At 34.7% G+C, this 22,918-nt stretch overlaps 1 protein-coding gene across 27 annotated transcripts in view; it reads left to right on the plus strand.

The window, feature by feature from the left end:
* raskol (Ras GTPase-activating protein raskol) overlaps positions 1–21,260 on the plus strand; it is a 196,343-nt gene extending 175,083 nt beyond the window's left edge. For 16 of the 27 annotated variants that reach the window (XM_088198386.1, XM_088198382.1, XM_088198377.1 and 13 more), the window contains 13 exons: positions 12,281–12,470; positions 12,537–12,728; positions 12,790–12,936; positions 13,007–13,389; positions 13,455–13,663; positions 13,738–13,952; positions 14,019–14,131; positions 14,203–14,369; positions 14,436–14,582; positions 14,655–14,764; positions 15,978–18,129; positions 18,205–18,341; positions 19,374–21,260. In XM_088198386.1, the coding sequence (XP_088054512.1) occupies positions 12,281–12,470; positions 12,537–12,728; positions 12,790–12,936; positions 13,007–13,389; positions 13,455–13,663; positions 13,738–13,952; positions 14,019–14,131; positions 14,203–14,369; positions 14,436–14,582; positions 14,655–14,764; positions 15,978–18,129; positions 18,205–18,341; positions 19,374–20,088 (4,877 nt within the window). In that variant the 3' untranslated portion in view covers positions 20,089–21,260. The remainder of the gene's footprint in view (positions 1–12,280; positions 12,471–12,536; positions 12,729–12,789; positions 12,937–13,006; positions 13,390–13,454; positions 13,664–13,737; positions 13,953–14,018; positions 14,132–14,202; positions 14,370–14,435; positions 14,583–14,654; positions 14,765–15,977; positions 18,130–18,204; positions 18,342–19,373) is intronic. The other 11 variants (XM_088198387.1, XM_088198397.1, XM_088198378.1 and 8 more) reach the window with 1 other exon arrangement.
* Positions 21,261–22,918: the final 1,658 nt, after the last annotated feature.

Raw genomic sequence — 22,918 nt, forward strand, 5'->3', positions numbered from 1 at the left:
TTACTGTACCACTTCAACACAATCGATCAATTTTGTTTTACTAAAGCAATATGTCATATTTTTAATATATTTATTTTACGGAAGTACATTAATTTATTTTAATTATATTAAAAGAAATTGATTTGCTTTTTTTTGTTTCGATTTTATTGTTGTTTATTTATTATAAATTTTTAAACATGACTTTCGCATACCAAAGTAAAATACAGTGATGCATTTGGTGGTGCAGTGAGAATATTTTAGTGTATTTTACTTATAAGTGACAGTTACTTATAAGGCGAACATTCCCCATGAATTACATAATTTATTTTTATATTTAATTCAACCAGCTGGTTGTTGATATTTACGCGGTAGTAGCATCACTTGTGTCAAAAACAACTTTAATTTTTTTCTTAGCTTAACTTATTAAAAATGTATAATATACTACTTAATTGCAATATATTAAATCAACGTTTTTTGAAGAAGTAATATTTTTAAATATCTGGCTATTCTAAAGCGCTTAATATATTCATAAGGTCTATTCATAATAACGTAGTTCGTAAGGTCCAGACTGGTACTAATACACATAATAATATGGATGTCACCGATTCCCAGATTTAGTTGTAGGTATTAATTATGTTTGAATAACTTACACAGTAAGTACAGATTTTGTACTGTAACGCATTGGGCTTACGTCTGTCAGGTTACAACGGAAGATTAAAACTAATGAACCTGTGAGAAGTGAAAATTAGACGTAACTAAATAGAACAGTAATCACTCTTAGACGTCAAAAATCCACGCCAAAATCAATAAAATCGTGCCGTCGCCGTCGTAGTGTTAACGCTCGGTTATATTTGGGTTAAACGATGTGCTTCAATAACTTTTGTGGAATCGTAACTAATTTGTTGATTATAATCAAAAGGAGTGTCACAATGATCAAATCTCTGTCCACTGTTTTTCCTTTATCTGACACATGGCCCAAAAATAGGCTTATAATTATGAATCTCTAAACCGGGAGAGCCAAAAATAAAAAAAAGATCACCTCAGACATTTTTATCAACAATATTTGGTAGAAGCTAAAAAAAGTTATCTCGGAAATTTTGCTTCAAAAATGTCAGGTGACTTTTTGCATACTCTTTCTTTGAATCCGGGACTATTGGCAACCCTATTCTTTATCTCTACGGCTGTTTAGCTCTACGCAATCATAAATTCGTTCCCTATTTTATTAGAGCCAACAGTTTGAAACGTAAAGCGGGTCCAGATTACTCTTCGCGTACCGTGCGATCATTATAAGGCAGTGTTTCGTGCATTTGAAATATTATTAATAAATTACGAAAATGGATTTTGGTAAATTGTATAAATATCATGTTGTAACATTCATTAGAAAGCTAGATTTCGATTACGTTTTATTTATTTATTTTATTTAAAATATCATTATTTTTAATATATAATTTTAAATAACTAGAAAAAATGTTCAGATGTTATGGACATAGGGGCTGCCAGTAAATAACAAAGGGTTAATAAAAGCTTATTTTTATTAAATAAAATTTACTGCCATGGTTGCCTTTGGGTTATCAGTCTAAACCTTACAGACTACATTATTCCGACCTTTGGTTATATACCCTTGAAGAAATAGTATAATTTCAGGGGAGAAATCTTGACTGAAGTTCTGGTAAAAGTCCTGAAGGATGTGGTCAAATACAGCAGTATTCTGGATTATATGTACAAAAAAATAAGATGCACTTTTAAAAACTAGCTGTCGGTCCCTCACTATCGTGAGGTACCGCAGCTAGTAAGAGTACGAATGCCGAACCCTCAACTTTTTGGGTAACAAATATTTTTTTTAACTAGTTTTAGTTTTTATTTGCTAAAACTATATATTTAAATCACTGTGTAAATGTGCGCTATATTGTAAAATATAAATGGGATGAAAATGTATACTTATTACCAAATTTCACGTTCGCTCTCGATAGATATGCGATTGATCCAAGCGTACTATGTGAACGACTATTTTACAATTACTTAACTATTAGATAATGTAATTATCTGATAATAAAATTGAACATGTTATGTTGTTTAAAAATAAGCTTGTAACATAGGTAAAAATTAATAAAACAAAACATTTTTTAATATTTAAAAGTTATTTTGAAACTGGGCTAAATAATAATAATTATATCTTACTGATCATCTTAGAAATATGACACATAAAAAATATATTATTTTACCGGACAGTCCCCTTGTGTATTTGTTTCAATGAGATTAATTATATGTCATTGATTGTGTTGTATTTTAAAGTGACACTCTAAGTGAATTTATAATACAAAAAATGATTTTTTGTCTGTTGGCTGTGGAAATATGAAAGAAAGACTTTAAAAAACACGTTTAAGTGGGGTTTGCGGGTGTTTCCTTTGAAAAGTTATCAAGAGCTAACTGTTTTTCACTATTCTTTTTCTTTTCTTCATATAGTATTTTATAACATGCTATGTTTTTATTGATCGACCCACGCACTTGAGATATGCGTTCTCCATTGGGATCACAATCTTCCATAATATTTAAAAATTTGTCAAGGTGCGTGAAGGCTTCATTCATGTTTTTCATTGTTAAAGAGTTTTCCAAAATAAACCTGTCTCATCTACATTAAATATTTGGCTAGAGGAATATTCTCCATATTCAATAATTTTGGATAATTAGGAAATAAATTCTTTTGCAGCATCTTTATCCGCATCAGCCGATTCTCCAGTAAATTTAATATTATGAAAAGAATACCTCATTTTAAAATTGTAAAAGCAACCGTTACTTGCTTGAAAAACCGTGTTAAAATATTTTTTTAATCTATTCTTCCAATCTTTGTGCAAACTAAGAGCTTTTGCTTGAATAATTGAAATACTCAGAGGGACATCTTTTTGATGTTGGTCATCGATCTACGATGACAAAGATTTTCCATTTCATCCATGTTTTTTTTTTGCTGTTTTTTTGGAAACATATCATAAAAGATTGTGGAAATATATCTTTATTTTCCACAATTTTGAACGTATTCTTTAATTATATTTTTATTTTGCAAAATTGAACATATCGTAGACCTGTTTGTATCATACGAACGTCCGATTGAAGCAAAAGATTCACCGCTATCAGAACGTTTTTTTAAAAACACATTAAATTTAAAAAAAAATGTTTTTTTAAATGTGCGAAATAGCGAATTGTGCGAAAGTCGAACGTTCGAAAGTCGAGGGCCGCCTGTACTCAATGAAGTATTTGCAGATATGAATAGCTTTCATCTATAGTAGTTTCGACATCAATTTTGAGGTGCTTTTATATTTTTACTTCTGCGTTTAGGGGTGCGCTGTGAATATGAATACGAACAGTTAACCGCATTTTCCCGGTTGCTGTCGGATATTCTAGCTTGTGGTTTTGATCGTGTTCATGATAACGGACTGCGTTAAATTGCGCTTAATGCACTGGCTAAGCGCCGCGTTGAACTTCTCGCGCAGGCGTAAATTAAATTAGACTCGACTATGAGTGACCCAGTTGCTTGGTTATTTATTGCTCGTTCCTTGCAGCAGAGGATGCTGAGGCGAATGGAAAGTTTAGCAAAGATTTGCATGCACGCTCGTGACACCGTTGGTCTTAGTATTACCTTTGTAACAAACCTAGGGTCGTCGTTTGTCTCAGAGTGTCTACAATGTTCGCTTTCTAAAGATGGTCACATTAGCGAAGAACGAGCTTTGAATACACTCAAAGTTGTCCGCCTCCGAGTTGACAGTTTCCATATTAATGAGGCGTTTTGGGCTTCTGCTGCCGTCTGGGGATTGGCGACTGTTTTTTTTGTGGTTGATCGAATGACCAGTTTTTATATCGCCGAAGAGCGTTATGTTTGCTCGTCACCTGCGATTGTCTGTTATCGATTTTAATTTGCCAATCGATAACGTATAAATGTGTACGATAATGAATTCGTGGTAATGCATCGAGCGATAAGGTTATTGAGGGGAAATAACATTCGCTTTCTGAACTCTGGTTTTAAAACTGTCGCTTTCTCTTGAGAATTATCCAGCTTGCATCAATAATTCGGTATCGACAGTAGGTGAATATTAAATCGATTACAATGATTAATTTGCTTGTATCAGTATCTTTCTAATTTAGAGCATCGATTCTATAATTTAATATAATCCAGATTTAATGTAATTCCATAGTAGCGTAGTGTTAATTATTCATGCGAATGGTATATATAATAATATAAATGAGATCCTTATACGGAAACATTAACATTGCTTGTGAAACTATCGTTAAGTACCGTTGACACAAATATGCGTCATGTGTTTGTTAAAACTTGCTCGAACGGTCGATATAAAAGATGTGATTACTTATTGTAAAAATAAGATTTTGATGTTTTCGTCCCTAAGAAATATTACCATCACATTAAACCAGTAGTATACTTCGAATCATATATGGACCTTAGTTTTCTTTAATTTATTTCGTATTATTAAATCATTGTATTTCTAGTTGAACATCATAAATTAGGTTTTCCTAAATTTTCCTAATCTCACATATGAATATTGTAATGAATAATTAAATCTATTGATTGTATGCTGTAATAATAATATAGTATTTATAAAATATATGTCACTAATTTACAGACTTTGATTTCAATGGTTGTTGATTATGTTGACTTCGTTGTAACGCATTTAGCGAAGATTTACAATAAATAAATAATTTGTTTTTCGACTAAATGTGGATTATGTATTATTGAAAGGGCAATAGTTTTCTCACGTTTATCTTCAACATTGAATAGAGTAAGTTTATAAATGTTAATTATAGATTCACAATTGATTACTATTCAAATATTTCAATATTGGATTGAAAACTGTAGTTCAAAAAGCCTATTATTATTAATTGGCATTTAAAGAGTTACATAGATAATGAGTTGAGGTCTCAATAGTTTCCTGTGCAATAAACCTATTTTTCCTAAACGATTATTATCTTTAATCGCGTTTTCTTAGATCAAAGCAAATTCTGAAATAATTCGATTGCTTTCATTCATCCAACCTACGCAAAGTAAATCCTGTTATCTCAAAGGAGCGCTTATAATCGTGTCCAATTCATTAGCCAATTAATGGATTCGTGTCCAGCGTCGCATTATTGCAAATCTAATACACGCAGCTAGATGAACGTATTAATCAAATTGTGCTTTGATAGGTGAAGGGCAGGTGGTCGGTTGCGTTCTAAAGTCCTTCAAACATGAAAGGTGTTTTAATATAATAGCTTTAAGAGTTAGAACTGTTGTTATCGATAATTTTACGGATATCGGCTGGGTCACTGCCATGGGTGTACCTTTCTTTGGTCGAACAACCGTTGGTCGGTTGCTCACTTCCGCCGCCGGAAACCATCGTAGCAGCTGGTGGTTGGGTGTGTGTTTCCAAACAAGGTTGACTGTATGTAATTAATATTGAATTGGTAGATTATTTTCGTGTGTAAGAAGAGATGCGCTCTGCTAACACATCCTTATCTTTCGGTTAGAGCTACAAGGTCGCAAAAAGTAGTTCTGTGAGTTGTACATCCGTTTGGATTTGGTACCACAGCTCGATAACCGGACTCGGGTTTGATAGATTGCCTGTTGAGGCGTAGCTGCGCTGACAGGTTGAACTTAGGCAGATTATTCTATAATGTCTCTGTGGGTATTGTTCAATCGCAAGAAAACAATTATCTCTATTGTTTTTTGCTTGTCAGTTTTGCTTCGATTATTTCGATGCCTTGAGTTTTTTAAGCTTGTGAAATCAAGTGTTTCAAGTATAAGTTCGCGTTAACAGTTCCAAATGAACTATTATGAAATCACATCGATAAAAACGTGCCCGGATACGGAAGGAACTAATATATATTCTGTACATCTACAACTGTTCCAGAAACACACGTAGTTCCCTTATTGATGAAGGACGTGCCCCAAATACGTAACCATCTAGTTGTGTGAAATTTGGCCTACGATCATACGCGGTTTTAATACTTAATAATACATTAAATTTATGATGACTAAATAACTTGACACGGTAGTGATTTTGTTAAAGCCTTTGAAAAATTTGCAAAAACTATCTGTCAATGAGTATATCACCTATGACCATTGTTGTTTATGTTATTTATAAACGACATGGTCAAACTAACTTGTTTCTGTATGTATAATAGATGACTTGAAAGTGTTTTTTGTTTCGTCTTTGCATACCAATCTATTTGTATGGACCGTTTACAACCTTTCAGCATCGGAAAATGCCAGTGAAGTTTTTTTATTACCTGGTTATAGATATTTCTACTAAAGACCTGTGTAAAGAAGTGTCTTACTTTTACTTAATTTGAAACCCTAGCGAGACCAAATATTCCCTCATGATTAAAAAATCCTGATGAGTTCGATTAATGTCCTTTCTGTATTCCAGTGCTTTTTTATAGAGAGTTTTGGGTTAAAAGCTGGCCACACACGGGCGGATCTGCCCGCCGGATTTGTCCGAAATGGATGTCCAACGGACAAATCCGCCAGTGTGTGGTGTTAAAACTCTCGGACAGATCCGTCTGTTGTCTGTCCGTTGTCCGTGCTCAAAACAAACGGATCGGACACGGACAAGCAGATCTAAGCAGAGATCGCGCTCGCGTAAACGACCGCTTACTGTATTTTTTGTTAAAATTTGTCCCTTAAATAGTTTTATGACCCGGGCCTTTATTAATTTGCGACAAAGTTGCCGCCAACGTTTAATTTTTTTTAAAGTTTTATTACTTTATGACCCATAAATCACTATACAATAGAAAAAATAATATAAATTTAAGATGCACTTAGAGACTCTAGATACGTAAATATTACATACATGAATACATAATAAAAAATATAATTTTAAAAATACTAAAATTAAAGTTATTATCATTATTGAAAATGTATGAAGAGATCAAGGTATATATATATGTATGTATATATTATTATTATTAATAAATGTCATTTAAATTTAGAATTCACTTTAAACACTATATAAATTTAACTTTTCTTCTACAATATCTACCGAGCTCAGTCAGACAGATCCGAGCTCGTACATTTTGCGTCTGTGGCCAAGCCCGGACAAATCCGTCAGATGTCCGACGGGCAGATCCGTACGTGTGTGCTTAGCTAAAAGCTTCGCTATGTTCTGGTAGAAAGTTAGACAATCCTTCAATTCTTAAGAAATGAGTTTTTTACAACTTTTCAATATCCGCGCTACCTAACTCGCTTATGGCAATAATCATCCAGCTTCTTAATACGGTGTCGTTGTATGTTAATCTGTTTAATGACAGCTTTGAGCTGGTTCGATTCATATTTTTGATATAAGCAATAGCATTTAATCATGAATACTCTACTAGATTTATAGAATAGTATTATATACTACTTTGTGTAACTTTCATGACTAGAAGCAATATCTTTCAATCCATGAGATATACTGCCACTTTCTATGCTGCAATTAAAGGCTTGATCTATTGATTTTATAAGTATTTCTAGAGAAATTTTGTTGCCACTCGACGAGATGTGCAGAATATTATTGTAAGTAATCAATTACTTTAATGTTGAATAAATATATGAGTCTAATTGTATTATTATTTGCTTAATCAATTATATATTCACCATCATTATCATGACAAGAGTTTCCAAATTTTATTTTGAGCTATTGAAATATTATAATACATTCATAAAATTATTAGGATTCAATAATGAAAACAGGTCCATGTCAAATTAAGCGTTCCAAACTTTAATCAACACAAAATTTAATTTTAATTATATCTGCCACCGAAAATACTACCTACAATTCAATATCATAAACAGGCTTAAAATTAAATAGTATTCGTATTGCTTTAAAATAAATTAATAAATGATTACCAGCCGCTGAGAAACTCCACAGCAGCACAATATTAACTCAGAAATATGAGTAATTTCTGGAATTGCGGCATTCACGAAGTATTTGCTTGTTAGCTATTAATTGTTATGGCCATGGCTGCTATAAATAACATAAACCACCCAAAACTAGATAATGCAGAGGTACATCAAATGCAATAACATAAATACATGCGTTCCACAAAATTCCAAAGCACATATTGCTTTAGAGCAGTGAACGTCACAGCTTCCAAATTGTACACACATACACTCGCGCGTGCTAGAGCCGTATACGTCGCACGAAAATACGATTGTGTGTTTTTTTGTTTCTACCTGCGCTGCAATAAAGGTTATTATCGGGAAACTGTTTGGAGAGTTTAAAAGAGATCGTAAATGCAATTAAAAACATTTCAAAAATTAATAAAAAAAATTTGTTATATAGTGATACAAATTATATATATAATAGATATAAAATACATAGAAAATATATTTACAGAAAATTTACATAGAAAATATACATATTTTAAAATACAATTACAATTAATTACATTTAAAAAATAAAAGTTACGGTAAAGTTGAAAGTCAGTTTTCTTTGGTTTCGTTCCAACAATACTATCAGTTTCTATAATATAGAAGAATATTGGTAGTTCATTTTCAATTTTTAAGAAGTCACTATGAAAAATTGCCAGTACCGAATCCAAAAACAGATACGTCAAAAATTCGTACTGCAATAATTTTGTAAATGCGTTGTCTACGTGTACAGACGTATGCGAGAGAGAAGCGATACATGCGCGTAAGAATATTCGTTGTCGCGCTTGTTCTTGTTGAAGCGGTAATGTTCATTTCAAGGATCCGGTTCTAAAAATAAACATATCGGTCTATTTCGCACAAAATAAAATATATATAATATCACAGTAACTGCTTGTAAACTCCTACAATATGATTGCCTGAGTAAATCGTATGTGTGTTTTTGGATGAAATTTGGAAGGCGTGACGCTCACTGCTTTAGAGGCTAATAATTACTGTTCTCCAATGAAATGTACTCAAATTATTACTTATTTTTTTTTGTTTCCAATATCAAAGGGTACATTTTAGAACTATATATTATATAGCGCCTAAGGAATCTTTATATTGCTAAATCTTAATAAATTTATTCATCGGTAAAATGTTGCAAACTTTAAAAAACTCGACATAAAACAGTTTTTACAATCAACATATGTTAAAATTTGAAACGCCTATTATTTCTGAAACGTGGAATGTCAGAAGAAAACACAGAAATGAATTTTATTGATTTATTGCGACGAAGACAAGCGTTAAAAAATGATTCACACAAACGACAGTTCGAGTTCTTCTGTCCCTTGTTTCTTTTACACAGAGGGTTCCAAGCGCCCCGCAAAATTGACGATGGAGTTTTGGTGGAACGCAAGACCGACTTTGTCTAGGTATGAGAATTTTACAAAGATATACTAAGTCTGAGATGATAAACCGATTATTGGTCTCAAAGAATTCATGATTTATTTTGTTATGCTTCTTAATGAATGTATAATATCATTATGGATTAAAAATAATACTAGTCGAGTTAGATGACTCCATATACTTACTTGCAAGATTAGATTGGAAGCAATATCTTACAAACCAGAAGCTCTCTTGCCTCAAGTGCATGATCGATTTAGTTGGACGTCACGAAGCCTTATCGAGTCCTAGCAATCCAATTGTTTCCAGAGAGATGTTTGCGTCTCTTTCGATGTCGTCTTCGAAATCGAAAACCTACTCTGCCAGTTTGTTCTCATAATCAATGGACGATGACCGACCGGTCCAGCGATGATTTCATACCTCGTAGTAGCCTCGGCAGTAGTTCAGGTGCATATCAATGTTGTCATGTGTGTATGTACGTACATACCATAATACGTGTGTGCGTGCGCGGAATTCATGAGGATAACGGGCATCCGTGGAATCCAGGCGTGTCTTTGAACTAGACTGGCGTTCCTTTAGCCCTGGGCATCGTTTGCGGCTGGATGGAACTCTTGTTATCGCGTCAAAGCTCACATAACCTCATGTTTGGGCATCCTACATACTGCTCTTTTATCGCTTCTTTTTGTATAACATTTTATTTGGTCTCCTTTATCGATGCCAGCAAACCAGCGGTCGTTATCAGAGTATTGTAACGTTGCAGTGTTTTGTAAACATGTGGAGGCGTTGTGGGCTTTTGTTGTTTTATGTTGTGGTTCTATGATCTATGACAGCAGTTTTAAACGTTTAAAGTAGGCCATTCAAATATCCGGCAAAATTCATTACCCGGTTCTCGGATATTTTTCCTTAAATTAACCGAAGTTCCAGGTAGTTTTTGACCACTTTTATTGATATTATAAAATAAATGTATTTTGCTCAAAATAAAAATACATTTTAAATAGAAAATTAAAACAGATACTTATTTTTTAATATTTAATTTAATCTTAATATTCAGCATCTTCCAAGGGGGGGGGGGGGGGGAATTGGACAGTCAATGGTGTTTTTTTTAATAAATCTATTTCATTAAGATGCCTAGTATTTTATTTAATGCCATGCATTTTTCTGGCCAAATTCAGGGGGGCGGGCAAATGCCCCTACCTTCCCCCAAATTACGCCCCTGTTTAGAATTCACGTCAAAAGCAGTAAAATCATGCCGTTCATATTAAAACTTTTTATAACAATATTACGACTTACAATAAATGAGAAACTAATGAATTACACAAAAACAATTATCTCTTCTCAGAAGTCAAAAATCCGCGTTAAAAGCAAGACTTTATATCAATATTACGAATTATGATAAGTGAGAATCGAATGAAGCATATCTAAACCGAATTTTGACCAATATAAAAGCGCAAAAAACAATTATCCCTTCTCAGAAGTCAAAAATCCACGACAAAAGCAATAAAATCGTAACGACACCGTTACAGTGGGAACGCTCGTTACCGAGCGTTTCCACTGTAACGACGGCATCACGCCATACTACAGTGTTTTAAAAATATGATAGCTATCTATATCGATTTTGCTACCAACTTCTGGTTTTAGAGTATTAGTCAAAATGTATTCAAACCAAATTTTGGTCAATAGGAGGGCGCAAAAACAATTATCACTTCTCAGAAGTCAAAAATCCACGTCAAAAGCAATAAAATCGTGATGGCTTCGTTACAGTGGAAACGCTCGGTAACGAGCGTTCCCACTGTAACGGTGTCGTTACGATTTTATTGCTTTTGTCGTGGATTTTTGACTTCTGAGAAGGGAAAATTGTTTTTTGCGCCCTCATATTGGTCAAAATTCGGTTTAGATATGCTTCATTCGATTCTCACTTATCATAAGTCGTAATATTGTTACAAAAAATCTTGAGCGGTATCGCCGTACATGTATGATGGTCGATCTTTCGAAATTAGGGATTTAGAGAGGTTGAAGTGTGTATTTTTAAAATAAAGTATGTTAATATTAAAATCTTCGGAACCCCTAAATATGATTAATATTCAAAACTTGTCAGGATTTTGGTTGAGTAGAACCACAGAACGGGGAATTAATATTCTGTGCGTAGAACGAATTTTTTAAGACACATGTATGCTTACAAATACAACCGTTTTATTTAAAGAGGGTGTTAAAAACACATTCTACTGCGCAACACGAAATTATAATTTCGATCGATCATCACAGATTAGGTTTTCCTAGATTTTCATAATCTGTCAGATGAATATCGTGAGCTAATCAGCTAAATCGTACATATTACTTATATAAAAAAACGTATAATGGTTAATTTGTTTAGAGTAGGTTTGGGTTTGAATAGCATGTGAAACGCAGTAGAGAATAACAACGGGTGTTTTTTGAGCGTGGCGCCGTGCTAACTAACAAGTACAATTTTTAAATTAGCTTTTCCATCTATGTATAAAATATAAAAAAATTCTTCTTACACAATTTATATATATATAGAAATCTACTTTACTCTTGCGTACTTTGCTGGAAGATTTTTAATTATTGCAGTATACTATTATTTTCGCGAAATCCTTCAAAAATTCTGTGAAACCCAAGTGTTTCTCAAATTACTGGTAGAAGGCTTCTAATTAAAATTATTGGTTTTCAAGGGAAAATCATAAGTAATATTTTTCGCTACACGTAAATAAAAATCAATATTTTGTACAGTATTGTAACGAAATTTCATGTTAAAAAAATGCTTGGGAACCACTGATTTGCGACGAATCTATGCCGCCTTTTAGTTAGATTGTGTCGACTTCCGCGACTATAACATCTATTTCCTTGCATTTGCCAGGATTGCTGCGTAACTTTGTACTGATTCATAGATTGTGGAAGTTGTAGCGTAAATGGGGCACTGAACTCTGCGAGCAAATGCTTTACTTATCCCCGGGGTCAGAGTTGTTTCTTGTTTGATGCATTTAACTTACTTTACGATTGATGTTTTTCCAGATACTTCATACGAGAAAGCATGCCGACGAGGATCCGGAAGCACGCCAGGTCCTGGAAATCCACCAGTGGCCAGCAGTCCTTCGAGGCTGGCCGCCTTCTTCTTCAGCAAAAGATCTCTGCGTGCCAGTCCGCTTAAAAGGGCGAGAAGCGCAGCGAAATTGGCACCAAGAACACCTTTAAGATCTTCAAGGTAAGCTATCTGGAATCATAAATTTACTTTGTCCTTGCATCATAATAAATATTTATTCAATTGCAGATCTCATGAAAGTCTTCTATCACAACCGGCGGCATGCGTAGCAGCTGTCATAGGAGGCACTGTGAGACCACTTCACGCATCTTTAGCTGGCGGAAGAGCTCATTGCTTCTCGTTGCATTTACCAGGACCACCTGCTAGTACCAGATATTTTGCTTGCGCTTCGCGTATCGAAAGAGACACGTGGATTAACAAGTATGCTTAAAACATGATTCAAATCATGATCGATTATTAACTTAATTCTATTGTTACATAGCCTTAGAGTCTCTCTACAACCAGACGGAAGTATTAACACACCTCGCACTGAACGAACCCTACGTCTCTTTTTATTTGAAGCTAAAGGACTGCCATCTAAGAAACGATACTATTGCGAAATTTTGCTAGACGCTACTTTATATGCGAGGTATAAAATTGCACTGTTTATTTATTTTTACGTGTCAATATAAATTCATACATCACTTTATATTTACCAGAACATCCAGTAAATTGAAGACGGAGCTGTGCTTCTGGGGTGAAGTGTTCGAGTTTCCTGCTCTTCCGCACATCAACGTCATAACTGTGGATGTGTACAGGGAGCCTGATCGTAAACCGAGGAAGCGGGATAAGAGGTTCTTGGTCGGCACCGTAAAAATCCCAGTGCACGAGCTAATGAGCCGACACAGCAGCGAGAGATGGCATCCCATTTTAAACACTAACATCGGCGATATGAACAGCGACGGGAATCCGAATCCTACTCTCCGCGTCAAATGCCGCTATCAGCAACTGGAAGTTTTGCCGAGTCATGTCTACGATCCGCTCTTACTGTATTTACGGGATAATTATACAAAATTGTTGGAGTACCTCGAACCGATCATTGGTAAGTATCATATTTAATACATGACGTTATATATTAGATGACCTTTAAATTGGTGAAATTTATAGGCGTCAAAGGTAAAGAAGAAGTTGCCGCCGCTTTAGTCGGAACTGTGCGAGGAGCGGGTGGCGCTGCTGCAGCTGCAAGACTTTTGGCAGTCGCAGCCGCGTTGGAAGTTCGCAGAGCTCCACACGCAGCTCTCGCTTTCAGAGCTAACTCGTTAGCTACTAAAGCGACTGAAGCTTATATGAAAATGTTGGGAGAAACATATCTTCAAGTATGTATATTGCTATATGACATGATCAAAATTTAATGAAAGTGTTAATATCATATTATATACTTTTTTTATAGGAAACTTTATGGGAATGCGTGAGTGGCGCTATGGGCGGTGGAGCCGGAGGCGTTTGGGAAGTCGATCCTGCTAGGGGAGCCGGCGCCGGTTCGGGACTCCGGCGTCAGAGACAGCGTTTACGATTAGCAGCATCTCGTACATGGCGCGCAGTTCAAGCATCTGCTCCTCGTTTTCCACCAGATTTACGACTCGCATTCGCCGCTTTCCGAGAAAAGTATATAAAAATTCATGTGTCATTTAATTGATATTACGGAAGTCTAACATTATATTTAATTTTTAGACTGAGAAGCATGCAACGAGAAGAGCTTGCAGATCATATTGTGAGTGCGTCCGTATTTTTGCGATTCTTATGTCCAGCGATTCTTTCGCCAAGTCTGTTCGGTATTACTCATGGTAAATATATTGCTATTGTATCATAAATTTAATTTGAACCGTTGACTAATATCATATTGATAATTTAATAGAATATCCTGATGAAAGAGCTGCACGTAATCTTACACTAATAGCGAAAACTCTACAAACGCTTGCAAATTTCACACGTTTTCAAGGCAAAGAAGCTTTCATGGAGTTCTTAAACGATTTTCTCGAAGAAGAAGCGGTGAATATGCGTCAGTTCTTGAAGGAAATCTCGGTAAATATATTACTTTACAATAATATAATCTTAAACGATCTGTTAATAATGATAATATAATTTTAGACCTTACCGCCTGGTACTGAAGCAAGTCTTAATGAAGAATGGGGTTCTGGACCTGCCGCTGGTCATTTAGATCTCGGTAAACAACTCGCCGCTTTACATTTACTCTTAGCTGAAAACGTTCCAAAGTTATCACCGGGAGCTTTACAAGTATGTGTAATCAACGTATTTATTATATGAAACATAGCTATGTATTATATTCTTACTTTTTTTTAATTATAGGAACTCGACCCTCTGCCTAGCATCCTTGACAAAATAACAGAACAGCTCCAAGAACAAAATAATTGCGATATAACTGGACATTCGCCTACTGTGCACGATAATATCTTCAGGTAAATTATTTCTACACTAGATTCATAGTATTTCATTAAATGACGTTAAAAGCAAGATTTTTTGTAACAATATTACGACTTATGATAAGTGAGAATCGAATGAAGCATATCTAAACCGAATTTTGACCAATAGGAAGGCGCAAAAAACAATTATCCCTTCTCAGAAGTCAAAAATCCACATCAAAAGCAATAAAATCGTGACGACGCCGTTACAGTGGGAACGCTCGTTACCGAGCGTTCCCACTGCAACGGCGCCATCACGATTTTATTGCTTTTGACGTGAATTTTTGACTTCTGAGAAGTGATAATTGTTTTTGCGCCCTCCTATTGACCAACATTTGGTTTGAATACATTTTGACCAATACTCTAATATCAGAAATTAGTAGCAAAATCGATATAGATAGCTATCATATTTTTAAAACAGTGTAGTATCGAAGTGCAGACAAACAATGGAGCGATATGTGACGTCTGTCTGTACTTCTTCCGCTTATTTTCCCCAGAGAGATGAGTAAGCTTAGTTTGTATTTGTATTAGAACTTTGTTAGGTCAAGTTGGGTTTGGGTTTGAACAGCAAATGGACGTTTCGAAACTATCAAATTGAGTTTCATAGACTTTTTAGAGCAGCATATTAATCTACTGGTGAAAATGTATTTGGACTTCACTAGTGAAAATATAATTTCACTGAAAAATACATATTCACTAAAATTTATACATAGCGTGTAAATTAATAGTGAAAAGTATGTAAATGTATATATTAATACTTACGGAAAAGTTGAATATATAATTTTACTAGCACCTGCCAGCTTATATTTTCACTTTAAAAATACGTATCTACCAGTGAAAATGTATTCCGATGTGATTACACTGAAAAGATGTATTTTAAAAAATATTTTCGGAATAGATTTTTTGAGGGATTGCCCGAGAACTTCTGGTTTAGAATTAAGGGTGTTATTTCAAAAGTTAGCCTGTCAGTGGTCGTTTTTTTAATATTTCCATTTTATTAAGATTCATAGTATTTCATTAAATGTCATGCATTTTTCTGGTGAAATATAAGGGGGGGCAAATTCCATATTATTTCATAAAATCGCCTTAGTAATTAAGCTAAAATATCAGATAGGAATTATGTTAGCATAATAGATTATTATTATTAGCTAAACTATGTATGTTTATAATAGACATTCTATTAAAAACCATATTATTGTAATTTTTTCAGATTCAACGATCCTACCTATAGTCCATGTTCGGGCGATTCGACCATGGCTCACAGTTCGCCACTTCTAAACAGAAACGCCTGTCAAGTCAACACTATTAGCTCAACCAGCTCGAGCCAACTAGACGATTCGATGATTAATTCCATCTCCACGCCTAAATATAATACAACTCTCCTCAACCACATCAACGCCAGAAAATCGCCGAGTCTCGGCGTCCGAGCTGCGACGCTTCCGAGAAACAACTTCGCCAACGTTACGGCTCATCCGTTGAACCCCGACCGGTACAGCTCTCAATACAACAATCGCGAGCACTGTGTCAATCTTAAGGTCGTTCAGATCGGCATCGAACCAAAGAACGCATCTTCGCCAAGTTTAATGAGAAAGATGAACGGATCCAGTGGCAACATACACATGAACTCGCTGCAAAGAAACGATCATATCAACGGCAGATTGAACACTGATATGTACCAACCAAATAAGGGCTTATATATTGATAACGTCATAAAAGAAAATAGGAATCTATATAGACCGTCCAACGAAGTCAATAACATTCCAGCTAATTTAGAAGAACTCTCAGATATATTGCGATATGCTGACGATCATGAAGCTCCAGATAATCATGAAGATAATTTGATCAATCAAAGGATAAGCAACCACGAAATCGTGCCGCAGAATAACATTAATATTGTGAGCAACGGAAATCATATTCATAACGGTGGCTCAAATGTATCGATCAGCGCTTTATCGAACGTTGCTAGTTCAGGATATCAAAGCATTGCGACATACAGCCAAAGTTCTAGTCCGGTGGAATTGTATCAACAAAACTCGGCAAACTTCCCAGAAGGCAGTCCGGCTCATCATGGAAGACGTCCCGGTCTTTTAGAAAATAGGCGGAACAACATCGGTAAAACGCCTTTACAGCATCAAAGATTCAATTACGAGAGACATAAATTTGAAATACAAAACTTTACGACGGATAACGGTTCTAATTCGCCGAGATTGATCACCGCTGCTCCTTTGACTTTCAAAAATCCTGTCTATCATATTGACGATAATAGAAACGATGATATTCTTCAAGAGATCGCCAGAAATGATAGCAATACGAATTTGACGAGACAACCGCCCAAAAGAACCGTTTCTACTACTTCCAGTTCTTCGGTTGACGAAGACGACGATACGACAGATAATATTGAAACGAACTCTGAAGGAAATGGTAAAAATTATAGAGACAGGAACGCTAAGCACAGGAGGAACGTACCAAAGCAACATTACGATCAAAAAGATATTCGTCACTCAAAATCAAATGTAGACGCTCAACCTCATCGCCGAATAGTCAATAAGTCTAGAAGTAACGGATCGGAACTATCAGGAATCTCATCTATACTCTCAACTCCATCGGATCCGATCAAAACTCATAAACCACTCGAATATCCCGAACCTAACCCTCCGAGGAGAATAACGAATTCAAGGCAACCGAGAACAAATCCTCTTTTGTCATACAATGGAGTCAATGCCAATCAGAGCGTGATTCATTTCGGACAGAATAACTGTGAGACAGTGTATCAAAGTAACAACAACAACAACGACATGTCGAATAACGACGCTAAATACCCGAACAGTGTTAACAGACCGGATTCTAACGTGGAAGAAACGAACAAAGAAATGTATCGATTGCAGATGTCGCGAAGTCAGAAGGCCATATACGATAGAAACAACGTCGAGAACTTCAGCAATTCCAACATACCGAGAATATTAGAAAAGTACGATAACAATTTGAAGAATAACAACATTGAAGTTTATAACACGACCGAATACGACGGCTTGAAGAATAATTATGTTAAGAACGATTTTGAGAGTAACTTCAACGGAAGCGGTGTGAGGGTCACTAAAAACGGATATCCGTTAGATCGAAACTATTCTAAAAACAACGTTTCGAGTACTAGATTGAACGAAGAGTTGAGCTTTGAAGCACTGGAGAATAACGATAAGGGAAGGCAGGCTTTGGAGAGGGAGCGCGAAAGTTTAGATAGGGCCGTTCGGAGATTGTCTTTGGAAGGCGTCGGAGATAGTTCTAGCGATCAGGAAGATAGTTGCTATCACACAACGGGTAGGAGAAGGATGCCCAAGAATCAAAGGACGATTCACCAGGTAAATGTAATGATTTTTATTAATCTAGCGTTAGTTTATAGTGAAGTTTTGAGATTGTAATATATTGTATTTTTGTTTTAGTATGAACGTGAAATTGAGAGGTTGAAGGGCTCCGTTGAGTTGTTGAGGCAGAAGTTGAACTCTGACGGCAAAGGCGAAGAAATGCTGAAATGCGGTGCAGATCTCGGCGATTCTAAAATGAAGGGAATTATTACAAGGTAATTAAACACTTGCCAACATTTTTGGGTTAATTAATTGTTTATACACTAAATAAATATAATCAAAACACACATTTAAATATATTAGTGTATTATCAGTCATGCACGAGCTAACCCGAAAATTTGTAATCTGTGAATTCTCATCTCAAAAATCAGCAAATTTTTAGATAAAATTATCAGGGCCTTTTTTGTTAAAAATTAAATTTGTACGAATATTTTTAAATGTTTTATAACACCTGCATATTTTTATACCGCTGCCTAGGAAAGGGTGGGTCCGTGCAAAATAATTTGAATCATTCTTAACAAGTACTGTTACCGGGAAATGGTTAATGCACAAGGGTGTTTCTTTATTCCATTGAGGATACCCGCTACATTTTTATTTTTGCAGATTGTCCTAGAAAAATTATTATACAAACGCACAGCTCCGTATAATATTCCCCTGGCCGTGCTCGTTTTTTTTATACCTATCTATCCTAAAATTATCTCTTTTTCAATATTAAATCTATGTACGTCTTTATTTATTTTTAAATATATATTATACTATTTTAGATTATATTTTTTGTATTTATATTTAACATATTTTTCATCCTCGATAATATGCCTACTTTTCTACTATTTTTTTAATATGTATTATTGAAAATAACACAACATACATTAGCCCAATGCGTTGCAATGGGGTAAGCAATCAACAACTATTACAGCTTACGATCAATATATGCACAACCTAGCTCGATTTTATTTTAATTATTCATCGCAATATTCATCCGTAAGATTAGGAAAATCTAAGAAAACTTAATCAGTGATTATTGATCAAAATTATGATTATATAATAATCACTAATTTTTATCTTTTAGAAGGAAAGAAACTGAAAAACACTAGTGCCTTTATGGGTTTCGAACCTAGGTCTTTTAAGTATTAGTCAATTTGCTGCTATGAAATATTGCACGATTATTATGTCATTTAAGGGATAGAATGCTTCCTTGTGGTACTCTTTTTTTGTGTTTACTAATAATTTTTATTTTGTATTGACAGGTTATTGGGTGTCGAAGAAGAGTTACGTAGAGAACAACAAGCCATGGCTGTGGCTCTGGGTAAGAAGCAGCGAGTAATCGAAAAACAAAGTCAACGCCTCGCCGCTTTAGGAGCCGCCAACGCCCGCTTAAGATCCGCATTGCATCATCTCAATCCAGAGTTTGCCTCTGATCCGATAATCGAAACTCTGACTTCGGAAGTAGAATCGTATAATAACTCGCAACAAGACTTCCATCCGATGTACCAAGACAAAAACACCGAACCGAACATCCAAAACTACACCATCGAAGTCGCTTCGAACAACATTGAAAAATCACCGAGCCATCACAACTTCTACCAAGACAAAAACGATCAGTCGCATCTGTTAGTGAGAAGTGTCGAGAAATCGTCGTCAAATCAGCATTTAGACGTCCGCCACAAATCGTTGAAATCGGATAAAACGATGAGTCACCAACAGATGGACACTCATCATCAGCTCTATCATGATAGAGGCATCATTAATCTTCAGAACGACGAAGAGTTATATTACGGAGACGCTTCAAAGATCAACAACAGGAACAGCGATCCGATCAGTCCGCGTCATTACGTCCAAGATTATCAGCGGCAGAACGATAACATGGCTCAGTTCAATCAGTCTGATAGGTCCATTCAGGCCGACAACCACCAACCTGTGATATCGACTCAACAGGCGATCTATTACGGGAGCAACTCCTAACAATTTCCAACAGTCGAGGATAACCACTCGACTGTGGAAAATGTGGAATTGCTGATATAAGTTAAGATATTCTCTATATACCTGTATATGCCTTCAACACGGAACGAAGCAATAATCAAATCTACTCGATTCGACGACGATCGATCAAGGTAACCTCACATGAACTCTGTGTCCAAGAGTCTCAATTAGTCGTGGTTGAAAACCTTGGTTAACGAAGCCAAATTATTGAGTCTTGTATTTCATTAATGCGAAATTGTTGTTCACAGTCGAAGTGTAGATTGAACGTTGCTGGAATCACAATCGATAACATTTGTCACAAACGAGTCGCCTCAATGTTTTCATCCAAAAACGATTTTATATTTAATATAGGACTTCTTAAGGGAAAAATATCTTATCTCTATATACCAAAGAATTGTATATGACATGTAACCGTATAGTTCTTTTGTACTTTTATTCTTAAGTTATTTTTTTTAAGTTTAAATACACTTGTATATTGTATTCTATGACGATAGTATTCTAAATTGTAGATTATTATTATTAAGTATTTTTGTTTTACTTATTACATAACCAACTTTCTTTGACGCTTTACTTATTAAATACATAATCAGTCGATATTGAATTTCTTTTAAAAATCGCACAAATACATTCAGGAGTTTAGTTGGTGTTTCTCAGTATTAATTTAAATTATGTTTCTTGTTATATTTTATCTATTTTTTATATTTTAAATCTCACTATTATTCCATTATTTATATATTCTATATGTGTTTAATACACGATTTTATTAAAATTATAATATTCGTGTTCATCTAAAGTCGAATGTGCTAATAAAAATGGGATGCGTGTTATAAGGTGTATTGTGAGTAGTCTTATATAATTAAAAAATATATGATATTCGAATTATTCGTTTATATTATATTATAAAAAAAAGTATTATGTTAGTGTTTGTGAATGTAGTTTTTTTTTATAGGCACATTTGATTAACAATAATCGTTTATGCATGTATTTACTACTTTCTGACTTCCGGTATACACTGTACTGTTAATGTGGAATATTCTTAAATTTTTACATTTATAACGATACGTTTGTTTTTAATCTTACTGTATTTATAACAATGTTACATTGTATAATGTACAAATATTTTTTATCCATTAAAAACCACATTCAATATGAAACGAATTTTCATTATAATTTACAACGAATAAAATGCATATCTGACATTAAATTTTATATGAATTTAAAAAAGGAAGTAGTACATATGAAATGTATGTCGATGATGCTTTTTAGATTGCCAAAAATAGCTTACAAGACAATAGACAAAATCGGAACCCATTAATGCAGTTAAGTATTAAGAATAAATGGTTTTCACCACGACAATATCCGACCACATATGGCATTCGCCACAAAAAAATTATCTACATAAAATAAAAAATCGGCAAAATTACATTTGGGGTAAAAAATTCCATTCACTGGAAGAAGTCAAAACAACTTCATAACATTTATGAAATAATTAGTAGGTGGATAAATATTGTATTTTGACCGACGCTGCAGTAGTATTTTTATTATGAGTTTATAATAGTTTACACGTTTGTTATTGAAGTATATGCGATTGACCGATGGACGAGGCGCCACCGGCCTCTATCGTCCAGTTGAGGTCTATCAAAAGAATGTGCTGCCACCGTCACGTCAGTGCTACCAGAATGCTGCCAAGTTTTGGGCATAATGAATGAATAAATAAATAGATAAATAAGTCCCCACAACATTTTTTGATTATTTGAATATAAATTTCTACCTTTCACTTTCCTTTAATTTAGTATAAAATTGAGTAATTAGAATTCGCTTCAATGTTTTTTTCATTGCAATGAAATAGTTTAAAAGCGTATGACACAAAACTCTTCGATTGCCGTTTAAATCCTTTATGGTAACAATACATAAACTAATGACTGGATCCGAACTGTTACTTTTGTACCGCCAACAGTACAAAAGTGAATGGGAAAAATCGCGCTTGGTTTGGCCCAACATCTCTGCCATAGCTATCGTTTTACTGGACATGTCCCAAATAAATCTAAACAACGGACTTACTCGGCAAATGCAGACCAATATAACACGTATGTCAAATGTTGCCTACTGATTGTGATTTCTGAACAGTTGTAAATTACTATTTTTTTGTTCACTTATGGATGCTGCGAGAGCTAAAAAATAGGTCACGTCAAACATATTTGTTCAAAGGGAATAAAGTAGGACAAAAAAGGATAAAGGAGGACAACATTTTTCAGAAGGACAATCCTCCTCAAAGAAGGAAGATTATATTACTACGTATGGAAAAGTTAAAATCATATCATTTTACTAGCACCTGCCAGATAAATAATATTTTCACTGATAAAAATATATACATATCTACAGGGGAAAATGTATTTTTTTAAATATGTCACGACATATTCGAAAAAATATTTTCGAGGTAGATTCGATATTGTTTTTTTATTTTTTTTAGTGATAATCCGAGAATTTCTGTTTTAGAATCAGAGGGGGGAAAAAAGTATTTTTTTTATTATTATTTCTCATTAAGATTCATAATATTTCATTAAATAACATGCATTTTCCTAGCCAAATTCAAAGGGGGGCGGGGGGGAATGCCTTTACTTGCCCCCCTTAAATGACGTCCATGCAAAGTATTTATTTAAATGCACATATCTCTTAAAATAATTACCTGTTAAATAGCACCCATTACACCGCAGGAGTGATTTTTGATCTTTCCCCTAATTTGTCGCCACAGGCGGGTGCCTGTTGTGACTGTGCATTACGCCAGGACTATGCAACTTTATGCGAGAGTTGA

This window comes from Plectrocnemia conspersa, unplaced genomic scaffold (assembly GCF_051122295.1).
Source record: "Plectrocnemia conspersa isolate PC_06_02 unplaced genomic scaffold, ASM5112229v1 ptg000011l, whole genome shotgun sequence".
NCBI lineage: Eukaryota > Metazoa > Arthropoda > Insecta > Trichoptera > Polycentropodidae > Plectrocnemia > Plectrocnemia conspersa.